The sequence below is a fragment of the Hemiscyllium ocellatum genome, chromosome 1 (genome assembly GCF_020745735.1).
Source record: "Hemiscyllium ocellatum isolate sHemOce1 chromosome 1, sHemOce1.pat.X.cur, whole genome shotgun sequence".
Taxonomy (NCBI): Eukaryota; Metazoa; Chordata; class Chondrichthyes; order Orectolobiformes; family Hemiscylliidae; genus Hemiscyllium; species Hemiscyllium ocellatum.
The window spans coordinates 105,334,084-105,349,477 of NC_083401.1; the positions used below are offsets into that span (position 1 = coordinate 105,334,084).

The 15,394-nt window shown below is 40.3% G+C and overlaps 1 protein-coding gene across 4 annotated transcripts in view; it reads right to left on the reverse strand.

Moving 5' to 3' along the window:
* The window catches only part of n4bp2 (NEDD4 binding protein 2), a 97,457-nt gene extending 90,870 nt beyond the window's left edge, over positions 1 to 6,587 (reverse strand). For all 4 annotated transcript variants that reach the window (XR_009644694.1, XM_060824677.1, XM_060824687.1 and 1 more), the window contains exons 1-2: positions 6,297 to 6,587; positions 57 to 1,563 (exon numbers count right to left, since the gene is read on the reverse strand). Coding sequence is in view for 3 of the 4 variants with exons in the window: in XM_060824677.1 (XP_060680660.1) it covers positions 57 to 1,563; positions 6,297 to 6,558 (1,769 nt within the window). In the remaining variant the exon portion in view is untranslated. The remainder of the gene's footprint in view (positions 1 to 56; positions 1,564 to 6,296) is intronic.
* Positions 6,588 to 15,394: the final 8,807 nt, after the last annotated feature.

The following is a 15,394-nucleotide window of genomic DNA, read 5'->3' on the forward strand; positions in this document are numbered from 1 at the left end:
TGTGCTTCCTAAATACACAAAAAAAATGGAAAAATGTATTGATGGTTATGTCATACCTGGCTAGGGTACTTTTCCCAGATCCAGGTGGTCCCCTCATCAAAATAAGCATTTTAGTTGTTCCTAATATCTTCCTATTGATATGCTGTGGAAATGGATACGCGCAAGTCTGCGGCTGCTGGATGCCATACTGATTTAACCGTGATTTTGAATGTGAGTTGATGGTACCCGATCTCATTGGCTGATGAGGTGAACCAGGACCAGTTCCTGCTGGTCTCCATGGTGAAACAACATGAGACTTTGGTTTTGCTGGACCCATTGCCACAGGGGTGACAAACATCTTTGGCAAGCTCATAGGCTTGAATTCAGGAGCCCATGGGTTCCATGAGATTGGAGACATATTTGGAACATGTGGAAACAGCACACTACTGGAATACTGATAACTGTTTGCTTCCCCATTGTTCAGTAAGTTAGGTGGGTTGTCACCACTTTTATTTTCCCCTAACCAATCAGGTAAACAAGCTGTGTTTTGTTGTATATTGTTCAAATTACTCCCTGTATTTGCTAATGGTTTTAATGAGAGGATGTTGTTTTTTGGTTTTAATTGGTTTGTTCCTTTACATGCTTGTGTCTCTTCAAATAATTTGTAGTTTTCTGCAGATGATGGATGTGTATTTGGTATGAACCATGGTATTTCATTGTTACTTGTACCAGAACAATTCCCTCCTCCTTCAGCAGAAACGCTACTATTTAGTGATAATCCAATCTGCTGATCTGTAGAATTTGAATGCATGTCATACTTTTGACCAGAAAGCACTGAATCACCATACTTGTTTGGGACAATGTTCATAGAAATGCCTGCTGACAAGTTGTTGCTTTCAGTTTCATTTGTCCAAATATCTGCACTACTTGTGTTTGTGCTGTTTGAAAATGCAACGCCAAGGTCACTAGAGAATTTCTTGCTGCTGGAGCTTTCGACATCTTCTGACAGCAACTGGTTATAATCTAAGTGAACTTCTGGTCTTTTCTCAAGGACATTTTTTTCATAACCAAAACATTGGCCTAAAGTTTCTTCACATTCTTTTGAATTCAAGGCAAATGGTGAGTGCCTGAGACACAGCGCGTCATCTGTCATTTGCTGTTGATTTAGCATACAATTGAAAGTAGAGTTCAAATTTGATTGAGTTGCCTCAGCTAACTCATTGCTCACATAGAGTCTGGAAAACTGACTGATGGGAGAATTATATTGATTCATAAATGGCTGATACTGTTGATAAGTTGTGTTTTCTTCTGAAACAGTTTCATCATTGGTTTCTGTCTGAGAATTTTTCAGTTTATTGTCAGGTGAAGAGTTGAATTGCTCAGACAAATTCAATCCAGGTTCTCTAGTACTTGTAGAAGCAACAAGCGAATTACTTCCGTGGTCATTCATGACTACTTTGATCTTACTATTGACTTGATCATCACTCAGGGTAGCTGCCACACGATCAAATCCAGTGAAGCTGGAAGATGCTACACCTTCAGCTGCATCAGACAGTACCAACAAAGAGTCCATTGCATCGTCAGCTAAACAAAATTTAAAAAAAGGAATTACCACGTAAGTATGCAAATCAATAAGAATGTTTTCTGATCAAGCTAAATCATTATTTCAGATTTTATGCATGCATGTAATGTTCATGTATGTCTGTTGGCTGAATTGTAAATTCACGATGTAGCTAAATCTTACAAGCAGCATGGACGGCTTGGACCGAGGGTCTGTTTCTGTGCTGTACATCTCTATGAAGTTGGAATTGTTAAACAATCCTTCCTCTATTAAATATGTGAAAGGGAGAGAGGAAATAAATCAGGATTGTTCTAAGAGATCAGTTATGCAATTTAACAGCAGCTTACAGTATACATTATAGTATAGTAATGTACAGTATACATTATTAATACATATAATATTCATTCACCTTTGTGGTGCCAGTGTTATTAAAGTTGGCATGTAGTCTGAATAAGGCAACAGAACTGAACTGAGCACTGTGAACACAATTTAGTGATTGCATCAGAGCAAACACAATGGGCAGCACTACCACTCCCCACTACCTAAAGTCTCTCCCAGGTGCACTCTCTTCCATAAAAACGTCCAGAATATCAAGACATGGACAAGTGCAAGCAAACAACTCAAACCTTGCAATGCAGGAAAATGAGCCTTGAAAATTTAGTTACTCTGTAAACTTCAATGCACTGAATGTGATCATTAATGCAATGAATCAAAGAAAAAAATGTATGATCACATAACGCAAATCCCAGTCCCATGGATCAGAGTAAACATTTTGAACCATCGCTCATCTTGTCTCCCATATACCTGTAATATGTGAATCTAAACATTCATAACCAATACATTGCAAAGACCAGCAGTAAAGATAAGCAATAAAAAATTGACATGAGTGGAGATAATTCTATATTCCAGGATCTCAACATGTCTTAAATGTAGACTTAATATCAACCTAAAAATCCACAAGTAGCAAAGCAAAAGCTATGAACCCACTTGTAAAAAGTTATTCATTGCTTGTTGAGTGAATATTTTGTGACTGACTGGAAATTAGCACATTCTGATTGAGTATCCAAGGAGTTACATTTCTTCTGTTTTGTCTGCGTCTCCTGATCAGTACCGTCGTACCCATAATTTTTTGCATTATCAGTGTTAAGTAGCCAAAGTTTTGAGAGACTCAAGTTAGCCTCCAGAACAGAGGTCATGCATACACTATAACATCAATTAGCAGACCTTCTCATAAACTACAAAATTCACTCACTAAGTAGACATTGAGCAATATTGCCCTAGTCTCAGTGGAAACTCCTTCTCCCCATCAAGATGAGGCAAGAGTATAAGACTCCATTACATTCACCCAACGAAACTTGATGAAACTTCCACTCTGGGGACAAAAAACATGTCTCATTCCCAAGCCAAAAAAGCCCAGCCATGATAAGATGCTTTGAAACACCAAAAAAGGTTTCAGGACCGAGTTCCACCCAAACGATAACAGCATTTGGAAACATAGTAAATAGGAGCAAGCAGAGGCCAGTTGGTCCTTCAAGCCTGATCCCCCATTCATCATAATCATTCAACTCAGTATTCTGTTTCCACTTCTGCCCCATCTCTTTCATCCCTTTAGCCCTAAGAAATATATCTAATTTGTATTTGAAACCAGTCAATTTTTTGGCTTCAAGTGCTTTCTCTGGCAGAGAATTCCACTGGTTCAGCACTCTTTGGATAAAGAAATATCTCCTCATCCCAGGGTGGCATGGTGACTCAGTGGTTAGCACTGCTGCCTCATAGCACCGGGGACTTGGGGGGATTGGATTCCAGCCTCAAGCGACTGTCTGCATGGAGTTTGCATGTTCTCCCTATGTTTGCATGAGTTGTCTCTGATTTCCTTCCACAGACCAAAGATGTGCAGGTGAGGCGGATTGGCCATGGGAAACTCAGGGTTAAAGGGATAGGGTAAGTGGGTCACTCTTCAGTGGGTCAATATGGACACGACGAGCTGAATGTCCTGCTTCCACACAGTAGGGACTCTATGATGACTTAAATGACTGACCCCACATTCTTAGTGTGTGATCCTTGGTTCTGGACTCTGGTCACCAGCAACATCTTCCCTACATTTATTTTCTCTAGCCCTGTTAGAATTTTATAGGTTTCTGTGAGGTACATTCTCATTCTTCTAAACTTCAGTGAATACATTTCCAACTGATCTCAGTCTCCCTTCATACGTCAGTCCTGCCATTCCAGGAATCAGTCTGGTAAACCTTGTTTGCACTCAGTCCACAGCCAGAACATCCTTCTTCAGATGAGACCAAAACTGCACACAATACTACAGATGGTCTCATCAAACCCTATACAATTTCAGTATGATATCTCTACTCCTGTACCCAACATACCATTTGACTTTTTCACGGTCATCTCATGCTTACTTTCAGCACCTAGTTCATTGAGTTGTGCAAAAAAACAGTGGCAGATATACCTCCAATGAGGTCTCAACCTGGTAAAACTACAACACAAGATGATATGTATGCCAAACAGAGCGGAAGCATATTGATAAACATATGTCATAAGAACTGGGTCAGTGTTACCCTGTCATTTGCAGTTGTGAAACATATGGATAATTTAATAACAAATGGGGGAGACTGCATGAATTCTGCATTGACAGCAACTATAAGCTACTTTCTGGTGCTCAGGAGCTCCTTAATTAATCTGACAGCTTCCTTTATTGCTTGAAGCAGGCATATAGTAACCTTCTGTAGATAAATACAGGTGGTACAAATTTACCAAAGAAAGAGAACAGAAACATTGCTATATGTTTTAAACTTGGAATCTGTTATTTTTCTTCACTTAAATAAACCTCTTGCACTGTTTCCACATTGAAGCCCCACAATCCCAAAACAAATTGGACATGATTATTGCAACCATAGTTTTAGCTTGTTAATCACTTTCCATGTATAATAATCAGATAATTCAGGGAAACCTGAAGAAGACCACTCAGTTCAAGGAAATGCTCCTTCAACAAAAGCATGCTAAGTTCTCTTGAATATTGCACACAGAGCAATGGAACAGTAATATTTGGAACAAAATGATATCACCCAACATTTGTGTTAAAATTAAAAATGTAATAGAAAATCTAAAAAATCTGCTAAATAACATTATAGTCGAAATTGAGATATTGGCATTTCTCATTGTTGAATGGACACACGAAACGGCAAACTCTAAACTGTCTCGTGTTCAAGAATTCTTACACAATTGAAAGAATCTGGCAATGAAAATCAGTCCAGAGAAAAATGCTCACTGATTTAGTGACATCATCTCACATGTAATACTCATCACAATGTGCATTAAGGCAACATCAAGTTAGCTAGACATCTCCGCGTTCAACTCGAAGTATAAAAACACAGAATTCAGGGTATCTAATGACATCATTTAAAAAATTATCAGTTCAAAAGCTAGAAAATTATCAGGAAGAATACTAAATTATAACATCATCAACTGCTGGAAGGGTCAGATAAGAGTCTAACTGTTATTGGACTGCTGAATGGACTCTCTAACTTCAAATAATGTTGATCTTGCTGATGTTGATCTTGCTTTGCGCATGTCCTGTGCAGCTGTAAGCCTCGCTCTAAGGACCCTGTGATCTATACATCCTTGTTTGCAAGGATCTGCCTGTACTGCTCACAAAACAAAGTTTTTCACTGCATGTAGATACATGTGACTGCAATAAATAAAATCAATGCATTGAACATTTTTAAGTTTTGTTACACGTCTTGGGCATTGGCATGCATTGACAATTTCAGTGACATGAAGCAATTACAGCTGTATAACACAACATATACACATAACTTGACTGATGATTCTGTCATTTAGAATCAGAGTTATACAACTTGGGAAACTGACTCTTTGATCGGACTCGTCTGCACTGAGTCAACATCCTAAACTGAGCTGGTCCCATTTGCCAACATTTGGCCTATATTGCCCACGCAATGTGCATCAACCAAGTCAGGCACTTCCATAAGATAGCTCCTCATATCTTATGCTAAGTAGATATAATTTGGTTGCAAGCCTGAAAATCGTGGGGCTGTTGGAAAGCTTTCAAAAACTTAACAGGAACAATTCTAAATATTTGGTTATAACCAACATTTCTACTGCTTCTAACCTAACCTTATTTACCTGGCATTCAATGTCCATCTCCTTTGATCTTAGACAAGTAGAAAATGCACACACAGCCCTGTAATTTAGGTCTGCTAAATGAAAATTACAAATCCCTATAGGAGAACATCTTCACATAGGATTCAGTGACAACTAGCTCAATAAAGTGATCAATACTAAATCGATTAGATCTATTTTCAAAATGAGGACTTCAGCTTCCTTGTCCATACAGCATAAACACACATCAACAAATGGCACTGGATCCTGACTGATTTGAACCACTCAAGTTACTGAAACAATTTAAAATTCTGTGTTGAAAAAAAAACTTCTGAACTGATGCGCGTAGGGATTTGCACCATGAGATGGTAGAGTGCAGACACAAAAAATATTTACCTTCAACCTCATGTTAAGTTTACTTAAAAACGAACGGTTTTGTTTTACGAATGGATTTCCCCAAAAAAAAACAGAACATAAGGAGTGGGGAAAAGAGGGGACTAACCACAATTACAATCAAGATGAAAATATAGCATCGATACTTAAAAGTGCATCAGCCGGCAGCAGATGTTCCAGATAAGAGTCAAAATCTGGTGGGTCAGGGCGATATTCTAGTAGCAGACGTTACCTTTGAAGTCACACTCGGACAGCACCACATATACCACGCTCGGGTCCAGGTGAGAGAACATCTCTGTCATCCTGTTCAGCAATTCTTCCTTGTTTACCTCATTGCCAACTGAACTGGAGCCCAAGGCCCGGCCACGAATCAGAGCCTGGGACCGATCCGCCGCGGCAGGAGCCGATGTCGCGGAGCCAGTCCTGGGAGGAGGCCCCAGTTCAGGCGGTCGGGCCGGACTAGATGCGGCGGCATTCCTCCTCTTCCTCGGCATTTTACAAACACCGCCCCCCACGCCCCACGCCCCCCCCCCTCCTAACTGTAGCTGGAGCCCGGGCCTGGGGAACGGTTACGGCTGTAAGGGGCGGGGCTATGGTTGACGTACCTTGCGTCATTGCGTCATGGGGTCCAGGCAAATGTCACCAAGAGTAAGAGAAAGGCCTGTCTGGCGTTTGGACCAATCAGGTTGCAGCTAGGCTGGCATTCTTCATTCTGCACTGCAGTGTCAAATTCCCATATCTATACCTCGTTTCTGCAAATGTGCTGAGGTTTGTGACGGATCTGCGAATTTAAATTAAACCTGTTGGACTATAACCTGGTGTTGTGTGATTTTTAACTTTGTACACCCCAGTCCAACACCGGCGTCTCCAAATCATGAATGACCCATTTCACTTCTGATCAGTAATGGTAAGAAACAAACTGGACTGTAAAGCCAAGACCCAATGAACCATTTCATACTGCAGAATATAAGTGAATGGTTAGGAACATTCAGAATCGTACAAACATGGCAACAAAATTTGTCGAGTACTTACAACACGATGAAAGATTCCATGGTGCATCACGGGAGCATTATTAAACATAAAGGTCTTCCAAATTCCCTCTTTCATTGGGCAGAAGATACAAACGTTTGAAAACAGGTACCAACAGACTTAAGAACACCTTCTTCTCCACCTTTATAAGACTTACGAACAGACTTCTGATATATAACATTTGATATTTCTCTGCACCTTCTCTATAGGTGTAACACTATATGCTGCATTCTGTCCTATTACTCTGATATGCTTATGTAAGGTATGATTTGTCTGGTTAGCATGCAAAAAACTACTTTTCACTGTATCTCGTTGCATGTGACAATAATGAATCAAATCAATCAAGCAAAAATATGTCACCAAAGCATGTAACAAGATTTTTAAGTCAGATGACAAAAGCTTTGGTAATCAAAGAAGCAGTTTTTAAAGGATGGAAATGGAAAAGTGAGGGAATTCCAGTGTCCTAGGCAACCAATGGCATGGCCCACAATGGTTGGGTAAAGGCCACCAGGATTAGACAATCACAAATACATCAGAGGCAATGGGATCAGAGATTACAGAGATGTGAGGAGTAAGACTATGGAAGGAAGAATGTAATTTCAATCATCATGTCTGTGCCAGTCATTGAGGATCTACTGAACCTGTTATAATCCTGCAATAAACCATCAACTTTATATTCTAGAACCATAGAAATGATACAGTACAAAAGGGGGTGACTATCTTCTCCATGCTGGCCCAAAGACACCCAGATGCCCTTTCTAGTCCCCTCTTCCTGCGTGTGGCCCATAGCCTGCAGCATAGAGCACTTAAGGTGCAGATCCAGGTACTTTTTTACGAGGTTAGGATCCACCAACCCAGGCAGCAAATTCCAGATACCCAACACTCTCTGGTAAAAGGTTTTTCCTCACATCCCCTGTAATCTTTCTGCTCCTTAGCTTCAAGCTCCTTAGCTTGACTCCTGGATTTTGAACTCTCTGTCAAGAGAAACAAGTTCCTCCTGTCTACTCTATCTCTACTCACAATTTTGTATATCTCAATCATGTCACTCCTCAGACTTCTCTGTTTCAAGGAAAATAACCCTAACCTCTCCAATCTCTCAGTGTAGCTAAAATTCTCCAGTTTTGGCAACATTCTAGTTAATCTCTGCAGTCTCTCCAGAGCAATTATGTTCTTCTTGTAATGCAACCAGAACTGCACACAGTATTCTAGTGTGACCTCAACAGTGTCTTATATAGATAAATCATTATATATCTCAGTTTGTATTCTGTACCTCTGCCAACAAGGACAGCATCCCATCTGCCTTCTTTATAACATTATCTATCTGTATTGTTACCTTTAGGGACCTGTGCACTTCCACCCGAAGATCTCTCACATCATCTAACTCTTTCAGTGTATTCTGTTTATTATACTATTTTCTAGCTCGGGGCCAATAAAGCTTGAAAAAAAAACACATTCCACGTTCTTACTAAAAGAACAAAACTACAAGATTCACCATAGTTTTATACAAACAACAATAAATTTTACTGACATAAAGTGAAGATAATAATGTAATTTAAAATATGTATACAACTTTTTTTCTAACATCCAATTAGAATTAACCTGCAATAAATATGGGTAACATACACAGTGGTTGAATAGCCCACACAGCACATGAAATAGCAAATTCAATAAAGACAGATCCCACAGATTTCTCAACAATTCACTCCTAAACACTAGTGACACAGTGAGCATGACATCTCATTCAAATTTTACAGGGGATTCAAATTTCTAGTCTTTCAAAGATCCAGTTTTCCAACTCCCACAAATGCATATCCATCATGGACCACCTCAACGAAGGTTCACTCTCCCAACTAAATGAATTTTTTTGCTTTGGTTTTCATGAAGGAAAGGGACCTTGTTGTGAATGAGAAATTTGAGGAGCTAGAATACAGGCTTGACCAGATCAAGATTGATGAAGTTGATGTGCTGGAAAATTTGGAAAACACTAAGATTGATAAGTCCCCAGGGCCAGACCAGATTTATCCTAGGCTGCTCTGCGAAGTGAGAAAGGAGATTGCTAAGCCGCTAGTGAAGATCTTTGTCTCCTCACCGTCCATGGGAGTCATACTGGAGGTTTGGAAGGAGGCGAATGTTGTTCCTTTTATCAAGAAGGATAATAGGGAAATCCCTGGCAATTACAGACCAGCCAGTCTTACGTCTGTGGTCAGCAAAGTTTTGGAAAAAAATTCTGAGGGATAGGATTTATGACTATTTGGCAAAGCATTGTGTGATTAAAGGCAGTCAGCATGGCTTTGTGAGGGGCAGGTCATGCCTCACAAATCTTATTGAGTTCTTTGAGGAGGTGACAAGACAGGTCGACGAAGGTCGAGCAGTGGATGTGGTGTATATGGACTTCAGCAAGGCATTTGATAAGGTTCCCCATGGTAGGCTCATTCATAAGTCAGGAAGTATGGGATACAGGGAGATTTGGCTATCTGGATTCAGAATTGGTTAGCTGACAGAAGGCAGAGAGTGGTTGTAGATGGAAAGTATTCTGCCTGGAGGTCAGTGTTGAGTGGGGTCTTGCAGGGCTCTGTTCTTGGGCCTCTGCTCTTTGTAGTTTTTATAAATGACTTGGTTGAGGAGGTTATGGGGTGGGTTAGTAAATTTGCAGATGACACAAAGATTGGAAGTGTGGTCGATAATATCGAGGGCTATTGCAGGCTGCAGCACGACATAGACAGAATGCAGAGTGGGCTGAGAAATGACAGATGGAGTTCAACCTGGATAAATGCGAAGTGATGCATTTTGGAAGGTCGAACACAAATGCTGAATGTAGGATTATTGGCAGTGTAAAGGAACAAAGGGATCTGGATGTGCAAGTATATAGATCCCTCAAAGTTGCCACCCAATTGGATAGGGTTGTTAAGAAAGCATATGGTGTTTTGGCTACAGTTTTGCTACAGTTCTACAAGTCCCTGGTGAGACCACACTTGGAATATTGTGTCCAATTCAGGTTGCCCGACTATAGGAAAGATACAGAGGCTTTGGAGCGGGTGCAAAGAAGGTTTTTCGGGATACTGTCTGGATGGGAGGGCTTGCCTTATGAAGAAAGGTTGAATAAGCTCGCACTTTTCTGTCTGGAGAAAAGGAGGAAGAGAGGAGACCTGATCGAGGTATACAAGATAACGAGAGGAATAGATAGAGTCAATAGCCAGAGACTTTTCCCCAGGGCAGGATTGACTGGTACGAAAGGTCATTGTTTTAAAATATTAGGAGAAAGGTATAGAGGAGATGTCAGAGGTAGGTTCTTTATGCAGAGAGTTGTGAACACATGGGATGTGTTGCCAGTGGTGGTGGTGGAAGCAAGTCATTAGGGACATTTAAGCGACTGCTGGACATGCACATAAATAGCAGTGAGTTGAAGGGTGCGTAGGTTAAGTTATTATATTTTACATTAGGATTAAACCTCGGAATAACATCGTGGGCCAAAGGGCCTGTTCTGTGCTGTACTTTTCAATGTTCTATGTTCAAACTAGAATTGAGCTTCCATGAATTCTAGAAACTGCACTCCAGCACCTACTCACAGGCACAATTTCAGCTTGTCTGCAGATAGCTAGCTTCACCATGATCAATATTTATTTCCCTGAGTTCCCTAGCCTCCACGTCTTTCCTCACAGTAAATACAGATGTGAAATGTTCATTTAGTTTCTTTCATGTCTTCATATAGACAAAGGGGCCCTATTCTCTCCTTAGTTGATCTTTTGCTCTTAATGTACTTGTAGAATCTCTTTGGATTACCCTTAACCTTATCAGCTCAGGCTATGTCATGTCTGTTATTTGCCCTCTTGATTTCCTTCTTAAGATTGCCCTTACGCCCCATAAACTCTTTAAGAGATTCAAGAACCCAGTTTTTATACTAACATATTCGTCCTTCTTATTCTTGACCAGAGTCTCAACATATTTATTCATCCATTGTTCCCTACTCCTACAGTCTTACCCTGTCATTTTCCATAATTATTTTAAAACAAATAGATTTTGATCACTGGTCCCAAAGTGGTCTCCCACTAATACTTCAGTCACTTGCCCTCCCTTATTTCCCAAGAAGTCAAGTTTTGCTCCTGCTCTAGTCAGTACATTTACATATTGAGAAAGAAAAATTTCTTGAACACATTTAACAAATTCCTCATCATCCAAACCCTTAACACTACGACAATTCCAGTTGATATTTGGAAAGTTAAAATTCCCTACTATTATAATCCTGTTGTTCTTACATATACCTGAGATGTCTCTACATATTTACTTCTCAGTTTCCTGCTGACTATTGGGGGGTGGGGGGGGCACATAGTGCATTCTCATCAAAGTCATGAAAGTAGAGTCACAAGTAGATAGGAAATGGAAGAATGCGTTTGATATGCTTTCCTTTATTGGTCAGGGTATTGAGTACAGGAGTTGGGAGGTCATCCCCTTTCTACGAATTCACTGGGTGATCCCTCAGGAATATTCTCTGTTAGTACAGCAGTAGTGTTTTCCCTAATCAGAAACTCCACTCCCCCTTCTCTCTTGCCTCCTTTTCTACCCTTCCTATTGCACTTAAACCCCAGACCATTGAGCTGCCAATCCTGTCCTTCCCTCAGCCATATTTCTGTATTTGCTATGATATCCTATTCCCATGTTCCCATACATGCTCTGAGTTGATCCTGTCAGACAACTTGCATTGAAATAAATGTAGTTTAATTCTTCAGAGTTACCTTGTTCTCTGAATTATTCTCGGCTGCCTTTTCTACTTAACCTAGAGTCATAGAGTCATTGAGATGTACAGCACGGAAACAGACCCTTTGGTCCAACTCGTCCATGCCAACCAGATATCCTAACCCAATCTAGTTCCACCTGCCAGCACCTGGCCCATATCTCTCCAAACCCTTCCCATTCATATACCCATCCAAATGCCTTTTAATTGTTGCAATTGTACCAGCCTCCACCACTTCCTCTGTTAGCCGATTCCACACGTGCACCACCCGCTGGGTGAAAATGTTGCCCTTACGTCTCTTTTATATCGTGCCCCTCTTACCCGAAAACCAAGCCCTCTAGTTCTGGACGCCCCCACCCCAGGGAAATGAACTTGTCTATTTACCCTATCCATGTCCCTCATGATTTTATAAACCTCTATAAGATCACCCCTTAGCCTCCGACGCTCGAGGGAAAACAGCCCTAGCCTATTCGACCTCTCCCTATAGCTCAAATCCTCCAACCCTGGCAACATCCTTGTAAATCCTTTTAAGTTTCACAACATCCTTCTGATAAGAAGGAGACAGGATTTGCACTCAATATTTCAAAAGTGACCTAACCAATGTCCTGTACATCGCAACATGACCTCCCAACCCCTGTATTCAATACTCTGACCAATAAAGGAAAGCATACTAAACACATTCTTCCCTGTCCTATCTACCTGCGACTCTACTTTCAAGGAGCTATGAACCTGCACTCCAAGGTCTCTTTGTTTAGCAACACTCCCTAGGACATTACCATTAAGTGCATACGTCCTGCTAAGATTTGCTCTCTCAAAATGCAGCACCTCACATTTATCTGAATTAAACTCCATCTCCCACTTCTCAGCTCATTGGCCCATCTGATCAAGCTCTCATTGTAATCTGAGATAACCTTCTTTGCTGTCCATTACACCTCCAATTTTGATGTCATCTGCAAACTGAATAACTATACTTGTTATGCTCATATCCAAATCACTTATATAAATGACAAAATATAGTGGACCCAGCACCGATTGTTGTGGCACTCCACTGGTCACAGGCCTCCAATCTGAAAAACAACCCACCATCACCATCCTCTGTTTTCTACCTTTGAGCCAGTTCTGTAGCCAAATGGCTAGTTCTCCCTATATTCCATGAGATCTAACCTTGCTCACCAGTCTCCCATGGGGAACCTTGTCAAATGCCTTGCTGAAGTCCATATAGATCACGTTTACTGCTCCGCCCTCATCAATTCTCTTTGTTACTTTTTCAAAAAACTCAATCAAGTTTGTGAGACATGATTTCCCATGCATAAAGCCATGTTAACGATCCCTAATCAGTCCTTGCCTTTCCAAACACATGTACATTCTGTCCCTCAGGATTCCCTCCAACAACTTGCATCACTGACGTCAGGCTCACTGGTCTATAGTTCCCTGGCTTGTCCTTACCACCTTTCTTAAATAGTGACACTACGTTAACCAACCTCCAGTCTTCCAGCACCTTACCTGCAACTATTGATTATACAAATACCTCAGCAAAAGGCCTGGCAATCATTTCTCTAGCTTCTCACAGAGTTCGAGGTTACACCTGATCAGGTCCTGGGGATTTATCAAGACATCTAGCATTCCTCCTATGTAATATGGACATTCTATATCTTCCATGTCCTTTTCCACAGTAAACACAGATGCATAATACTCGTTTAGTATCTCCCCCATCTCCTGTGGCTCCACACAAAGGCTGCCTTGCTGATCTTTGAGGGGGCCCTCTTCTCTCCCTAGTTATCTTTTTGTCCTTAATGTATTTGTAAAAACCGTTTGGATTCTACTTAACTCTACTTGCCAAAGCTATCTCATGTCCCACCTGATTTCCCTCTTAAGTATACTCCTACTGTCTTTATACTCTTCTAATATTCTGTCTTTACCTGACATATACTTCCTTCTTTTTCTCAAACAAACCTTCAATTCTTTCATCATCCAGCATTTTCTGTATCTACCAGTCTTCCCTTTCACTCTGACAGGAATATACTGTCTCTGCATTCTCATTATCTTATTTCTGAAGGCTTCCCATTTTCCAGCCATCCCTTTACCTGCGAACATCTGCCCCCAGTCAGTTTTTGAAAATTCTTGTCTAATACTGTGAAAATTGGCCTTTCTCCAAATTAGAACTTCAACTTTTAGATCTGGTCTATCCTTTTCCATCACTATTTTAAAACTAATAGAATTATGGTTGCTGGCCCCAAAGTGTTCCCCCGTTGACACCTCAGTCACCTGCCCTGCCTTATTTCCCTAGAGAAGATCAAGTTTTGTACCTTCTCTAGTAGGGACATCCATATACTGAAGCAGAAAATTTTCTTATACATGCTTAACAAATTCTTCTCCATCTAAATCCTGAATGCTAGTCAGTCCCAGTCTAGGCTTAGAAAGTTAAAATCCCCTACCATTACCACCCTGTTATTCTTACAGATGAATGAGATCTCCTTACAAATTTGTTTCTCAATTTCCCTCTGACTATTAGGGGGTCTATAATACAATTCATATGAGGTGATCATCCCTTTCTATTTTCTCAGTTCCACCCACATAACTTCCCTGGATGTATTTCCAGGAATATTTCTGCTCTCTTTAACTTCAGAACCACCTTTCTATCTTTCTACTTAGATCTACTACTTAGGATCCCCCATTAACAAATCTCTCCGCCAGGATATTGGTCCTCCTACACTTCAGGTGAAACACGTCCCTTTTGAACATGTCTATTCTGTCCCAGAAGAGATTCCAATGATACAAAAATCTGAATCCTTTCCCACTGCACCAACTTCTCAGCCACTGATTTATCTGCCCGATCTTCTTATCTCCTACTCTCACTAGCACATGGTACGGGGAATAATCCAGAGATTACTATGTTTGAGGTTCCACTTTTTAACCTCCTACCTTGCTTCCTATATTCATTCTGCAAAGTCTCAACCCTTTCTCTAAATATATTGTTTCTACCAATGTGTATAACAACGTTTGGTTTCTCACTCTCCCCTTTGACAACATACTGCAATAGCTTTGAGATGTCCTTGATCCTGGCACCAAAGAGGCAACATACTGACCATTCCTGTCAAAGCCAGAATTTGTTGTATAAGCTAACTGCTTTTGATCTAGTGTTTGCCAAATCTTTTTTTTTATATATAGATATTTTTATTGAAAAGTTAACATATTTTTATAAGTTTACAAAATATAAAAAAACCCAAGTATCAACATTGATTTACAATTAAATCTTAAATAAATAATAACCAAAATTTAACAAAAGAAAAATACCAAAAAAAACTTAACTAACTACTAATCTAACCTACAACTAACCAGAGTATATAATTAAGTCTCTTACATTATTCAAATAAGATTTTTAAAAAACCGACAGATAACACAGAAATTGGGTAGTAAGATACATGCTCAGAATGTATTATCATCAAATTGTAACAAAACCCAGATTCCTCACCCAAGGGGCCCCGGACCAGCCAGGTTTGCCATCTCAATTAAATAAAAGGCCTTGTTAGGATAAATATCTGTATTTATATAATTCAAGAAGGGCTGCCATA